The sequence below is a fragment of the Cherax quadricarinatus genome, chromosome 36, assembly GCF_038502225.1.
Source record: "Cherax quadricarinatus isolate ZL_2023a chromosome 36, ASM3850222v1, whole genome shotgun sequence".
Classification (NCBI taxonomy): Eukaryota; Metazoa; Arthropoda; class Malacostraca; order Decapoda; family Parastacidae; genus Cherax; species Cherax quadricarinatus.
The window spans coordinates 21684643-21698372 of NC_091327.1; the positions used below are offsets into that span (position 1 = coordinate 21684643).

A 13730-nucleotide genomic window follows, 5' to 3' on the forward strand; every position below is an offset into this window, starting at 1 on the left:
AAGAGAACTTTGGGATTTAATGTCTGTTTCACTTTGGGTGGACAAGTTAGTAATGGATTATGAAACAGATTTTCCTCATTCCTGAAACTTCTCATAGGACTTTCTAGAAAATTTTATACCTATAGCTTGCAGTGCCTTAATAAAAATCTCAGAGAACTCTAATTTGTTTAGAAGTCTTGTGTAATATTCAACGGAATATAATTATATGCTAAAGTACTAAAACAGTCATAAGGAATTTTATACAAGGTGATATATACATAAATGGTTGTTGATTATTGCTGTAGTTGAGGCTAGTTTACTTAATATTCTTGAATTAAGGTAAAATATTTGTTGATTGATAAACATCATCAATTAAATCACTAATGAAATGCAGTATGCGAATATTATGTATGAAACGTGATGCATAACAATTTATTTAAATGAGTTAAATCTCTTATTTAATCAGCATAAATCCTCTTGATTCTTTTAAAGTTATTGGACCTGTGCTCCTTTTTTTTTTGTACCAAATCTGATTGCCTTCTATTTTCCCTACAGATTCAGCACTCTCTCTTTTAACCTCCATGGATATTATGATAATAAAAATAGTTAATCCCTTCTCCCAACACGTTGGCCAACGTGTTAAAAAAAAATACAATAATGAACAGGATAAAGAACCAAAACAAATAAAAGTACATTTATTTCAGATTTTGTCAGTACTATGCACAAAAAACAATTCGATACTTTGTCACATAATTATTCACTGGCATTTATGTGCACATTTTCATTCTTAATAATGTAATACAGTGCTGTCGAAGTGTCACTATATGCTACTTGGTTATCTTGAAAATAAAATACTAATCGAGCATATTAGACAACAGTATACATTCTAATATTATAGTCAAGTGATATAATGTGTCTGTCTCATGAATTAGATGGAGAATTGAGCCACTGCCAGTCCTTGTACTAAATGACCTGCTTGGATTTATCAGACGAAGGATGAAACCACAAGTTCTCTTGTAAGTGAAATGACTTGTGAGGGGCAAAAAACTGTTGCTGCTTACCTGTCCTTTAGTGAATTCCCACTAGCAGGTGCTGGTGGCACTGCATGTTAGATTAGGTAGAGCCACTGTCAGTAGTAGTAGATACCTGTTGGTCACTAATATGCAGCCAGCTACTCAGAAATTTCACCCCCTTTGTCCCTCATGGGCAGTCATCTGTTCTGAGTAGGGAAGTATGAGCAACTTATATATCATGGAGCAGCTTGGCTGGGGTTTCTTGTGCCAGAGAGAGACGAAGGCTGTAGAGGGTAACTTTTGAACTGCCTTCGTATCTGCTATGCATGAAGACTTGAATTCTTGTTTCTGCTTGCCAGGAAGATGAGCCTATCCCTGTAAATGCACCTTACTGTATGCTTCTTGGTGATTCATTTATAAGAGTACATCTATCCCTTATTAATACAGCTCTTGCTTTATAGTGCTTTGTTAATATGGTGCTTTTCAATTACAGTAGAACCCCCGTATCCACTGATTTTGTATCCGGGGTTTCAGTTATACACGGTTTACTGTGGCTCAAAAATACCTCTTAATCTTGCTTAATAATGACCCCAAAGCACGAAAGTAGAGAAGCTGGCAGTTCTTCAAAGCCTAAGAGAAGCTGTGAAGTGCTTCCCATCAATTTTTTTTTTATAACGAACTAGCCATATCCCACCAAGGCAGGGTGACCTAAAAAGAAAAACTAAAGTTTTTTCTTTTCAAATTTTATAATGTATATAGGAGAAGGGGTCACCAGCCCCTTGCTCCTGGCATTTTAGTCACCTCTTACAACACGCATGGCTTACGGAGGAAGAATTTTGTTCCACTTCCCCATGGAGAAGTTTATCAATTAAACTTTATAATAGGTATATAGGGTTTGCTACTATCCACAGTTTCGGTATCCATGGCAGGTCCTTTGAATGGATATCCCCCATGGATACGGGGATCCTACTGTATATTCGTACAGTGGTCCCTCGATAATAGTTGGGCTCGATAGTAGTCCATTTCGGAAATCGTCGCGTTATTTTCATCCAAAAATTGGCTCACAAATGGTCGGTTGACTCGCTAATCGTCGTTCGTCCTGGACCCGTACTCACGGCTCTGAGCCGCCTCAGCCTCCCTTCCCAGCCAGTGTGCCATTGTTTACCAATGAGCGACGGTCCCCTCACTTGTTCATATGAAATATTTCATAATATTCCATTCATTTTAGTGCTTGCAAGTGCTAAATAAGCTACCATGGCTCCAAAGAAAGCTCCTAGTGCCAAGCCTTTGGTAAAGAAGGTGAGAAATACGATTGAATTTAAGAAAAACATCATTGAACAATATGAAAGTGGCATACATGTGGCCGTACTGGCCAGGATGTATAACAAACCCCATACAACCATATCTTCCATCATGGCAAAGAAAAAAGGAAATCAAGGAAGCTGTTGTTCCTTGGAGAAAATTGTGGCCAGATTGCGTCCACAAGAGGGATTTTGAAGGGTTTGTGGCTGACCCTGATGAGCCTATGTTGTGAAATCTGTTGTAGCATTGGGGAGTTCCATGGGGTTGGATGTGAGTTTGGAGGACTGCAACAAAGAGCTAACCACTGAGGAGCTGTAAGAGCTTCAGCAGGAACAGCAACAGATCGCAGCTCAGAATCTTTCTGCAGAGGAGGAGGAAGAGAGATGGAAGAAGGTGCCTTCAGAAATTAAGGAGATTTTTGAAATGTGGGGTAGGATGGAAAGATTTATGGAGAAGCATCACCCTGAGAAGGATGTAGAAAGCCATATCAGCAACTTGTACAGTGACAGAGTCTTGGCCCATTTTAGGGAAGTTTTAATGAGACGCCAGAAACAGAGCTCTCTGGACACTTTTTTTGCGAGACAGGACTCCAGTGACTCTCAAGCTGGTCCTAGTGGCATTAAGAAACGGAGAAGAGAAATATGGAACCCCAGAAAAGGACTTGGTACCTGAGGTGTTGATAGAAGGGGATTTCCCTTCCAAACAGTAACTAATCCAATCTCTCCCCTCCAGTCTTCCATACACTAAGAAAAATCGCCAATAAAGGTAAGTGTTATGCTGTTAATGTTTCATTCATCATGTCCCATTGTATTGTTTATGTACTACATCTATATTTCATGTAAAAAAAATTTTTGTTTTAATACTTCTGATTTGATTATAATAATAATTTAATACTTCTGGGTGTCAGGAATGGATTAATTGTATTTACATTATTTCTTATGGGGAAAATTGATTTGAAAATAGTCTTGTTTCGATAATTCTCGTACTTCCAGGAGCGGATTAACGATAAACGAGGGACCACTATATTTATTATTTTCAGCGTTTGCCTTACTCTTAAGATGGTTGTTGGCAATTTAAACTTTTACATGTTTTTTTTTTAGCCCCAGTGCTATTGCACACTTAAATGATAATGTAAACATGTTTTTAGGCTTTTATATGCCCTGGGAAGAGAGAGAGAGAAAAAAAAAAGACTGTGAAAAAAGGCAAGTGAAAAAAAGGCTGTGATTTGCTTCAAGGCAATATTCATTTTGTTTGCGGTCTGGAAACTAACTCGATGTATTAGTGAGGTTTACCTGAAACAATATTTATTTTCTGCTAATAGTGTTTATCTTCATTTAACACACTGTTCATTTCCTACCAAGGTAGGGTTACCCGCAGAGGCAAATCACTTTGACCACCGCTCATTCCCTATCAGTCTCTTCTGAAGCACCCAGACATCACAATTCAAATGATTAAATGCAGCATTAATGCTATGCTTATAGCTCTATTAACTGAATTCTTTAAAAGAAAGAAAATTATGAATACATGTATGTTTGTGACAATTGTTTCCTGTAAATTATTGTCTTTGCTTGCATTCTTGCTCTACTGTAACACAAGCTCTCAAGCACAAAACACCTTCAGAAAATGCAACTGATATTAAAGCTTATTCTTTCTAAGCAGTTCCTTGTGCCTCTCCATGTCTTACTTTTAGCTTCTCCCACTTCTCTCTGTCCTCTCTTCTCTTAGGTCCCCATGTGTCTTTGGGTCTGAATACCGACATCAGTTTCTGTAAAAGGAGAAAAGAATAATAGTTACGTACATTTATCCAAATCTGTCCCTACAAGGTGTTAGCAAAAAGTTCCCTTACTCAGATTTTCTTGCCACTTCCTGGGTAAAATATGGTGGCAGTGTAGATCATGGTCGTGAAGTAGTGTGGTGAGTTTCAGTATGATCGGTCATTCCACTGAAGTTAGACTGGCATTTTTTTTGTCATGTTAGTGTGTTGCTAGTTTTTGTATAATAAAATGGATTCTTAAAAGAAAGAACAGCATTTGTGTGTGAAATTCTGTTTGTCACCAAATGCTTTAGCAAGCATTTGGTGACAAAGCAATGGGTTGGACATTGTTTTGAATGGTTTTCTCAGTTAAGAGCAGGATGAACATCAGTTGAGGATGATGAATGTTCTGGTTGTCCATTGTCAAAAACAGATGCCATCATTGAAAAAGTGAGAAAGGCTTTACAAGAAGATCATAATAGTATCCAGGGTATTGCAAGTGCTGTAGGAATTTCTTAAGAGTCGTGTCAAAGCATGTTCACTATAAATTTCAACATGAGGCAAGTGGCTGCAAAATTTGTGTCCTGCTTGCTGACTCAAGATCAGAAAGGCCATTGTTTTCTGGACAAAAACAATATAGCAGTCATCTCCCACCCTTCCTACTTCCCAGATTTAGCCCCCCCTGTGAATTTCTCTACCCAAAATTAAAAATGACTCGAGGGATGGCATTTTAATGACGTGGAGTAAATTACAACAGAAATGCAGGCCGTGCTAGACACTGTTAAGAGAGAAGAGCTCCAGAAATACTACAAGAAGTGGCAAAAGCACTGGGATCACTGTGTTGCCTTCCAAGAAGAGTACTAAGATGGGAACAACTTCATCTAGGTGATTAGTCATACATTTTTTTTTAACACTGCCATTTCCCACTGAGGCAAAGTGACCCAAAAAGAAAGAAAAACCCAAAAAGGAAGAAAAAACTTTCATCATCATTCAACACTTTCACCATCACTCATACTTTTTTTTTTTTTCAACAATTCGGCCGTCTCCCACCAAGGCAGGATGACCCAAAAAAGAAAGAAAATCCCCAAAAAGAAAATACTTTCATCATCATTCAACACTTTCACTTCACTCACACATAATCACTGTTTTTGCAGAGGTGCTCAGAACACAACAGTTTAGAAGCATATACGTATAAAGATACACAACATATCCCTCTAAACTGCCAATATCCCAAACCCCTCCTTTAAAGTGCAGGCATTGTACTTCCCATTTCCAGGACTCAAGTCCGGCTATATAAAAATAACCGGTTTCCCTGAATCCCTTCACTAAATATTACCCTGCTCACACTCCAACAGATCGTCAGGTCCCATAATCGGCCTAATGACACTGGAAGACAGGAGGGTCAGGGGAGACATGATAACGACATATAAAATACTGCAAGGAATTGACAAGGTAGACAAAGACAGGACGTTCCAGAGATGGGACACAGAAACAAGGGGTCACAAATGGAAGTTAAAGACTCCTGTGAGTCAAAGGGACATTAGGAAGTATTTCTTCAGTCATAGAGTTGTTAGGAAGTGGAATAGCCTAGAAAGTGACATAGTGGAGTCACGAACCATACACAGTGTTAAGATGAGGTTTGATACAGCTCATGGAATAGGGAGAGGACCCAGTAGCAATCAGTAAAGAGGTGGGGCCTGGAGCTGTGACTCAACCCCTGCAACCACATCCTTGCTGCAGCATTTACAAGCTAAGTTTCACATCCATATAAGAGTGTTGGTACCACTTTATTTTTTATTTATTTAGTAATTTTAGCATACATACAGAGGTATGTCTGAGGGCAATGTGTGGTGTGAATATAATGCAGAGAATTCGTAGTTTGGAAGTTAGGAGGAGGTGCGGGATTACCAAAACTGTTGTCCAGAGGGCTGAGGAAGGGTTGTTGAGGTGGTTCGGACATGTAGAGAGAATGGAGCGAAACAGAATGACTTCAAGAGTGTATCAGTCTGTAGTGGAAGGAAGGCGGGGTAGGGGTCGGCCTAGGAAAGGTTGGAGAGAGGGGGTAAAGGAGGTTTTGTGTGCGAGGGGCTTGGACTTCCAGCAGGCATGCGTGAGCGTGTTTGATAGGAGTGAATGGAGACGAATGGTTTTTAATACTTGACGTGCTGTTGGAGTGTGAGCAAAGTAACATTTATGAAGGGGTTCAGGGAAACCGGCAGGCCGGACTTGAGTCCTGGAGATGGGAAGTACAGTGCCTGCACTCTGAAGGAGGGGTGTTAATATTGCAGTTTAAAAACTGTAGTGTAAAGCACCCTTCTGGCAAGACAGTGATGGAGTGAATGATGGTGAAAGTTTTTCTTTTTCGGGCCACCCTGCCTTGGTGGGAATCGGCCAGTGTGATAATAAAAATTAAAAAATACAGAGGTACAAAAAAATACAGGTAAGAGCAGCATGCCAAAGCCACTTATATGCATAGCATTACGGGCTGGCTTAAAATTAACTTAAGATTAACTAAGCAATGATGAAATCAGTGATAAAACATTATTGTAAGCAGATAACTATAAAGCACAAATGAGTATTACAAAGACAGATCATATGGTTGCATGCATTGCTGTACATTCAGTCGAATGGAGTATTCTGTTAGGTAGTGTATTTAAAAAAATAACAAAGTTAGATTGGGTCCTAGGTTTAACATTTGTGTGATATAATTGTGAGTAACATATAGGATATACAATTTATAAGGTTCAGTTATTCAGTATTTATTTGGTTTTGAGTGAGTAAGTAATCTTTCAGAAGAGACTTGAATTTATAAACAGGTAGTGTTTCTTTTATATTTACAGGTAATGAATTCCAGATTTTAGGGCCTTTTATGTGCATTGAGTTTTTGCATAGCGTGAGATGGACACGAGGAACATCAAAGAGTGATCTGTGCCTTGTGTTATGGTCATGTGTTCTGTTGAGGTTGGCAAGATGTTTGATGGGAGGGTTAATATCAGAGTTAAGTGTTCTATGTATGTAATAGGTGCAGTAATAAGTATGGATGTTTTGTATGGTGAGTAGGTTGAGTGTTTTGAATATTGGTGAAGTGTGCTGCCTGTAGTGAGAATTTGTTATCATTCTAACTGCAGCCTTTTGTTGGGTAATTAGTGGTCTGAGATGGTTAATTGTTGTTGAGCCCCATGCACAAATTCCATAGGTGAGATAGGGGTAAATAAGAGAGTGATAAAGGGCCAGGAGGGCTGACTGTGGAACATAGTACCATATCTTCGATAGTATGCCTACAGTCTTGGAAATTTTCTTAGAAATTTGTTGTATATGTGTATGAAATTTGAGCCTATTATCAAGGTGGATTCCTAAGAATTTTCCCTTTGTTAGCTTTGTGATAGGTGATCTGTTTATCGTTATGTTAAGAGGTACATCTGTAGCTCTGTTACCAAACTGAATGAAGTAGGTTTTGTCAATGTTTAGTGTAAGTTTGTTAGTCCTCATCCAGGTAGATATTTTCTGTAATTCGGTGTTTACAGTATTGGCTAGCGTGACTGGGCTCGGGTGAGAGAAGACGTATGTAGTGTCATCTGCAAAAAGTGTGGGTTTGAGTAATTGCGAAGCATTTGGTAGGTCATTTATGTATAGGAGAAGGAGAAGAGGGCCAAGGACACTTCCCTGTGGGACACCAACTGTAATTGGTTGAGCGGAAGAGCTTGCCCCATTTGCGTACACATATTGGCTTCTGTTGCTGAGGTATGACTTGAGGTAGTTGAGGGAGTGCCCTCTAATACCATAGTGTGACAATTTTACGTGGAGCAAGTCATGGTCAACTGTATCAAAAGCTTTACGTAAGTCAATGAAGATCCCCAGTGGGACTTCTTTTTTCTCTATTGCAGTGTATATATGTTCTAGCATGTGTATAATAGCATCATTAGTATTTTTATTAGGCCTGAATCCAAATTGGCAGGGGTTGAGAATGTTTTGGGAGATGAGGTAGGAGTAGATTCGTTTATGAATTAATTTTTCGAAGATTTTTGAGAGAGGGTGTAAATTGGATATTGGCCTATAGTTATTCAACTCTGTTTGGTCTCCTCCTTTATGGATCGGGGTGACCCTTGCTATTTTGAGAGCTGTAGGGAAGGTGGAGGATTCAATGGATTTGTTAAAGAGTGTTGCAATGATTGGTGATAGTACTTGTGACACTTTTTTGTATATAAAGGGTGGTAAGGTATTTAAATCTCCTGCCTTGTTTTTTAGTGCGTTGATAATAAGGGAGACTTCGTATGGGTTAGTCGGAGCTAGGAACAGTGTGTTCGGGTAGTTGCCAGTGAGGTAGTCATTTGGTGGGGTTTACTTTCATACATACCCTTCTTTGCCTCCATGAATAACGTTTTTTGTCTCCATAGATGTCTCAACGCATCATTCACCTTTTTTCCTTCATCAAAATTATTAAATTATATTTTTTCTTATTATTTAGCATTAAAATGCATAAAAAACTATATATTGCCACGAAAAAAGCTAAAAAAAATTCCATGATTTGCGGGGATTTCTGCAAATAATTATTAGTTAGGTTCTAAGGAAATATCTATGAATTACTGAAGCTGCAAATTTGCAGGGGTCCACTGCAGTGTGTATGCTCCCACCATCCTATCTAACCACCCTGAGTTTGTGTATGTAAGAAAATAGCTAAATAACATAAGCACAAATTTGGATAATCTTTGGTAAGTATAAAGGATGAGAACTTTAGAAGTGAAATTATGACCAGCAGAAGTGTTGCCAATTCCAAAGTTGGCAACAATTGGCTGTTGTGAAGCCTGCACTTTCTTCAGATCAACTCATGTGCCTCATGAATTATGGGTTTAGCATTTCTCCAAGAATTTTTTTTTCAATGAACTGGCCATATTCCACCAAGGCAGGGTGACCTTAAAAAGAAAAACTTCCATTTTCTTTTTAAATTTAGTAATTTATATAGGAGAAGGGGTTACTAGCCCCTTGCTCCCGGCATTTTAGTCACCTCTTACAACATGCATGACTTGCAGAGGAAGAATTCTTTTTCACTTCCCCATGGAGATAGGAAAGAGGAAATAAAGAAGAATAAGAACTATTAGGAAAATAGAACAAAACCCAGATGGGTATGTACATACATACATGTACATGTATGTGTAATGTGACTTAAGTAGAAGTAGCAAGATATATCTCTTATCCTGCATGTTTATGAGGCAGAAAAAAGGACACCAGCAATCCTACCATCATGTAAAACAGTTACAGGTTTCTGTTTCACACTCACTTGGCAGGATGGTAGTACCTCTCTGGTGTGGTTGACCCTCGCATTTACTTCTCTTATCTATAAATATATTAAACAACCACGGTGACATATCCTTGTCTAGGCCTACTTTTTGAGAAAAAATTTCCCTCTTTCCTACATACTCTAACTTGAGCCTCACTATCCTCGTAAAAACTCTTCACTGCTTTCAGTAACCTACCTCCTACACCATACACTTGCAACATCTGCCAATTGCCCCCCTATCCACCCTGTCATGTGCCACAAAGACCTCTTTAGCCTATCTAAATACTGTTCACTTATATGTTTCACTTAAACACCTGGTCCACACACCCCCACCTTTCCTAAAGCCTCCTTGTTATCTGCTATCCTAGTCTTACTCTTAATTCTTTCAATAATAACTCTACCATACACTTTACCAGGTACACTCATCAAACTTATCCCCCTATAATTTTTGCACTCTCTTTTGTCCCCTTTGCCTTTATACAAAGGAACTATGCATGCTCTCTGCCAATCCCTAGGTATCTTACCCTCTTCCATACATTTATTAAATAATTGCACCAACCACTCCAAAACTATATCCCCACCTGCTTTTAACATTTCTATCTTTATCCCATCAATCCCGGCTGCCTTACCCCCTTTCATTTTACCTACTGCCTCACGAACTCCCCCACACTCACAACTGGCTCTTCCTCACTCCTACAAGATGTTATTCCTCCTTGCCCTATACACGAAATCACAGCTTCCCTATCTTCATCAACATTTAACAATTCCTCAAAATATTCCTTCCATCTTCCCAATACCTCTAACTCTCCATTTAATAACTCTCCTCTCCTATTTTTAACTGACAAATCCATTTGTTCTCTAGGCTTTCTTAACTTGTTAATCTCACTCCAAAACTTTTTCTTATTTTCAACAAAATTTGTTGATAACATCTCACCCACTCTCTCATTTGCTCTCTTTTTACATTGCTTCACCACTCTCTTAACTTCTCTCTTTTTCTCCATATACTCTTCCCTCCTTGCATCACTTCTACTTTGTAAAAACTTCTCATATGCTAACTTTTTCTCCCTTACTACTCTCTTTACATCATCATTCCACCATCGCTCCTCTTCCCTCCTGCACCCACTTTCCTGTAACCACAAACTTCTGCTGAACACTCTAACACTACATTTTTAAACCTACCCCATACCTCTTCGACCCCATTGCCTACATTAGCCCATATCCTCCAATAGCTGTTTATATCTTACCCTAACTGCCTCCTCTTTTAGTTTATAAACCTTCACCTCTCTCTTCCCTGATGCTTCTATTCTCCTTGTATCCCATCTACCTTTTAGCTCCCATTATCATTTACACCTGGCACCCCAAACTTACCTACCACACCCTCTCTAGTTTCTCCTACTTTGAATTATGGTGCTATAATAGATGTTTATATGTTTTGATCAGCAGTTCTTTCAACAGATTCAGTTTTAACCAGTGAACAACAAAATCATTCAAAAGGTTCACTTACATTACTTAAAGAGGATTTATCATTGATGTATAGTGCATGGATGAAACATACAGGTACCATACCAAGCGCTACTGCGGCTAGGATCCATCCACATGCTGTTGACCAAAATAAAATTAGGTACAGAAATGTATAGGGGAATAATAGATAACTAAATCTAAAAATTAAAAGGACATCTGCAAACATTTTATTGTATATATGTTGGTAGAATTACTGACAATGTGTAAAGTAAAAGGACACAAGTGCAACTAATGTGACATTTTATTGTGGCAACGTTTCGCTCACCAGGAGCTTTGTCAAGCCGTTAATGGCTTGACAAAGCTCCTGGAGAGTGAAATGTTGCCACAATAAAATGTCACATTAGTTGCACTTGCGCCCTTTTACTTTACAAACATTTTATTGGAAACTTCAGTCCTGAGACCTTGGTCACTTCAAACATTTCAGTCCCAGGACCAACACATTGTCAATAAAATGTCCTAGATTTTGCATTTTGACTTTTTTCCAACTATACTTCTCAATATCACATAACATTTTAACATAAATAAATTTATTAGTCCTTTATATAATGTGCTTTTTTTCTGAAGGTATACCTGGAGGGTGTTCTGAGGGTCAACGTCCCTGTGGCCCGGTCCATGACCAGGCCTCATGGTGGATCAGGGCCTGATCAACCAGGCTGTTACTGTTGGCTGCATGCAAACTGACATACTGGTCAGGTACTGACTTTAGATACTTGTCCAGGTCCCTCTTGAAGACAGCCAGGGGTCTATTGGTAATCATCCTTATGTATGTTGGGAGGTAGGTGAACAGTCTTGGACCCCTGACACTTATTGTGTTCTCTTAGCTTACTCATGGCACCTATGCTTTGCATTGTGGAGATGTTGCCCTGCCTGCCAAGTCTTTTACTTTCATAAGGAGTGATTTCTGTGTGCAGATCTGGGCCTAATCCCTCAAGGATTTTTTTTTTATTTTTATTATCACACTGGCCGATTCCCACCAAGGCAGGGTGGCCCGAAAAAGAAAAACTTTCACCATCATTCACTCCATCACTGTCTTGCCAGAAGGGTGCTTTACACTACAGTTTTTAAACTGCAACATTAACACCCCTCCTTCAGAGTGCAGGCACTGTACTTCCCATCTCCAGGACTCAAGTCCGGCCTGCCGGTTTCCCTGAATCCCTTCATAAATGTTACTTTGCTCACACTCCAACAGCACGTCAAGTATTAAAAACCATTCGTCTCCATTCACTCCTATCAAACACGTTCATGCATACCTGCTGGAAGTCCAAGCCCCTCGCACACAAAACCTCCTTTACCCCCTCTCTCCAACCTTTCCTAGGCCGACCCCTACCCCGCCTTCCTTTCACTACAGACTGATACACTCTTGAAGTCATTCTGTTTCGCTCCATTCTCTCTACATGTCCGAACCACCTCAACAACCCTTCCTCAGCCCTCTGGACAACAGTTTTGGTAATCCCGCACCTCCTCCTAACTTCCAAACTACGAATTCTCTGCATTATATTCACACCACACATTGCCCTCAGACATGACATCTCCACTGCCTCCAGCCTTCTCTTCGCTGCAACATTTATCACCCATGCTTCACACCCATATAAGAGCGTTGGTAAAACTATACTCTCATACATTCCCCTCTTTGCCTCCAAGGACAAAGTTCTTTGTCTCCACAGACTCCTAAGTGCACCACTCACTCTTTTTCCCTCATCAATTCTATGATTCACCTCATCTTTCATAGACCCATCCAAGTGTATATTATTGTGCATCTTTCTCGCCTGCATTCTAAAGAGTGCAGGTCAAGGAACTTCAACTGTTCCCAATAATTTAGGTGCTTTATTGTATTGTACTTATATGTACAAGTTCTCTGTATATTCTCCAGGTCTGCAATTTTGCCTGCCATGAAAGGGGGGCTCAGTGTGCAGGAATATTCCAGCTTAGAGAGAACAGGCAATTTGAAGAGAAGAGAATCATCACTGGCATCCTTAGTATTGAATGTTCTCACCTGTCATTTTCCTAGTAGATGTGGTAGATACATTGTTGTAATCTTTGAAAATGAGATTCTCTGACATTATGGTCCCTCATAATTTTCTTGAGTTTTCAGTAGTGGAGTAATTGAAATTTGTCTTCAGTGTACTTCATACTGTTTTCTGAGGCCCATTTACAGACTTGGTTAGTGCTCACTTGGAGATCTGCAGTGTCCTTGATGGATTGCAGTCATGCAAATTCTGTACATGAATGGTATACAATACCAGCAAGAATCACGATTATGACTCACGAAATCGTAATGACACGATTGCAAACAAACCATACCACGGGCGGGATTTGAACCCGCGGCCAGAGAGATTATGGTGCTCTTCACACCAACTCCAAGGCTGAGGGACTGAATACCTCATCTTTTGTATATAGTTCTACTGTCTTTCAAAGTATGTTCTAGAATTTGCATTGATAAAGCCACTGGATGGCAAAACATCTACATTAAAGATACCCAGATGTTGCATGTGTCTAATTTTCATCATGCAATTTCTGGTATCATCAGCAAAGGAGGACATGGTACTGTGACTTGCATCTGTCTATGTCAGATGTGAGAATGAGGTAAAGGAAGGGAGCAAGTACTTTACCTTGTGGAACAGCTTTTCACTGTAGTCACCTCTGACTTTACTCTTTTTACTGTTACTCCTTGTATACTGTTTGTTAGGAAGTTATAGATCCATCTACCCACTTTTTGTGTTATTCCTTTATCATTAATTTAGTGTGTTGTTACACCATGATAACACTTGTCCAAGGCTTTTTCAAAGTCTGTGTATATTATATCTGCATTTTGTTTGTTCTCCAGAGCATCCAAGACCATGTTGTAGTGGTTCAGTAGTTGTGAGAGGCAGGAACTACTTCCTCTAAA

At 39.4% G+C, this 13730-nt stretch overlaps 1 protein-coding gene across 5 annotated transcripts in view; it reads right to left on the reverse strand.

The window, feature by feature from the left end:
* Nucleotides 1–661: 661 nt before the first annotated feature.
* The window catches only part of LOC128691278 (sodium-dependent nutrient amino acid transporter 1), a 151424-nt gene continuing 138355 nt past the window's right edge, over nt 662–13730 (reverse strand). For 3 of the 5 annotated variants that reach the window (XM_070091566.1, XM_070091567.1, XM_070091564.1), the window contains 2 exons: nt 10827–10921; nt 662–4059 (listed from right to left, as the gene is read on the reverse strand). In XM_070091566.1, coding sequence (XP_069947667.1) covers nt 3946–4059; nt 10827–10921 — 209 coding nt within the window. In that variant the 3' untranslated portion in view covers nt 662–3945. The remainder of the gene's footprint in view (nt 4060–10826; nt 10922–13730) is intronic. The other 2 variants (XM_070091565.1, XR_011392823.1) reach the window with 2 other exon arrangements.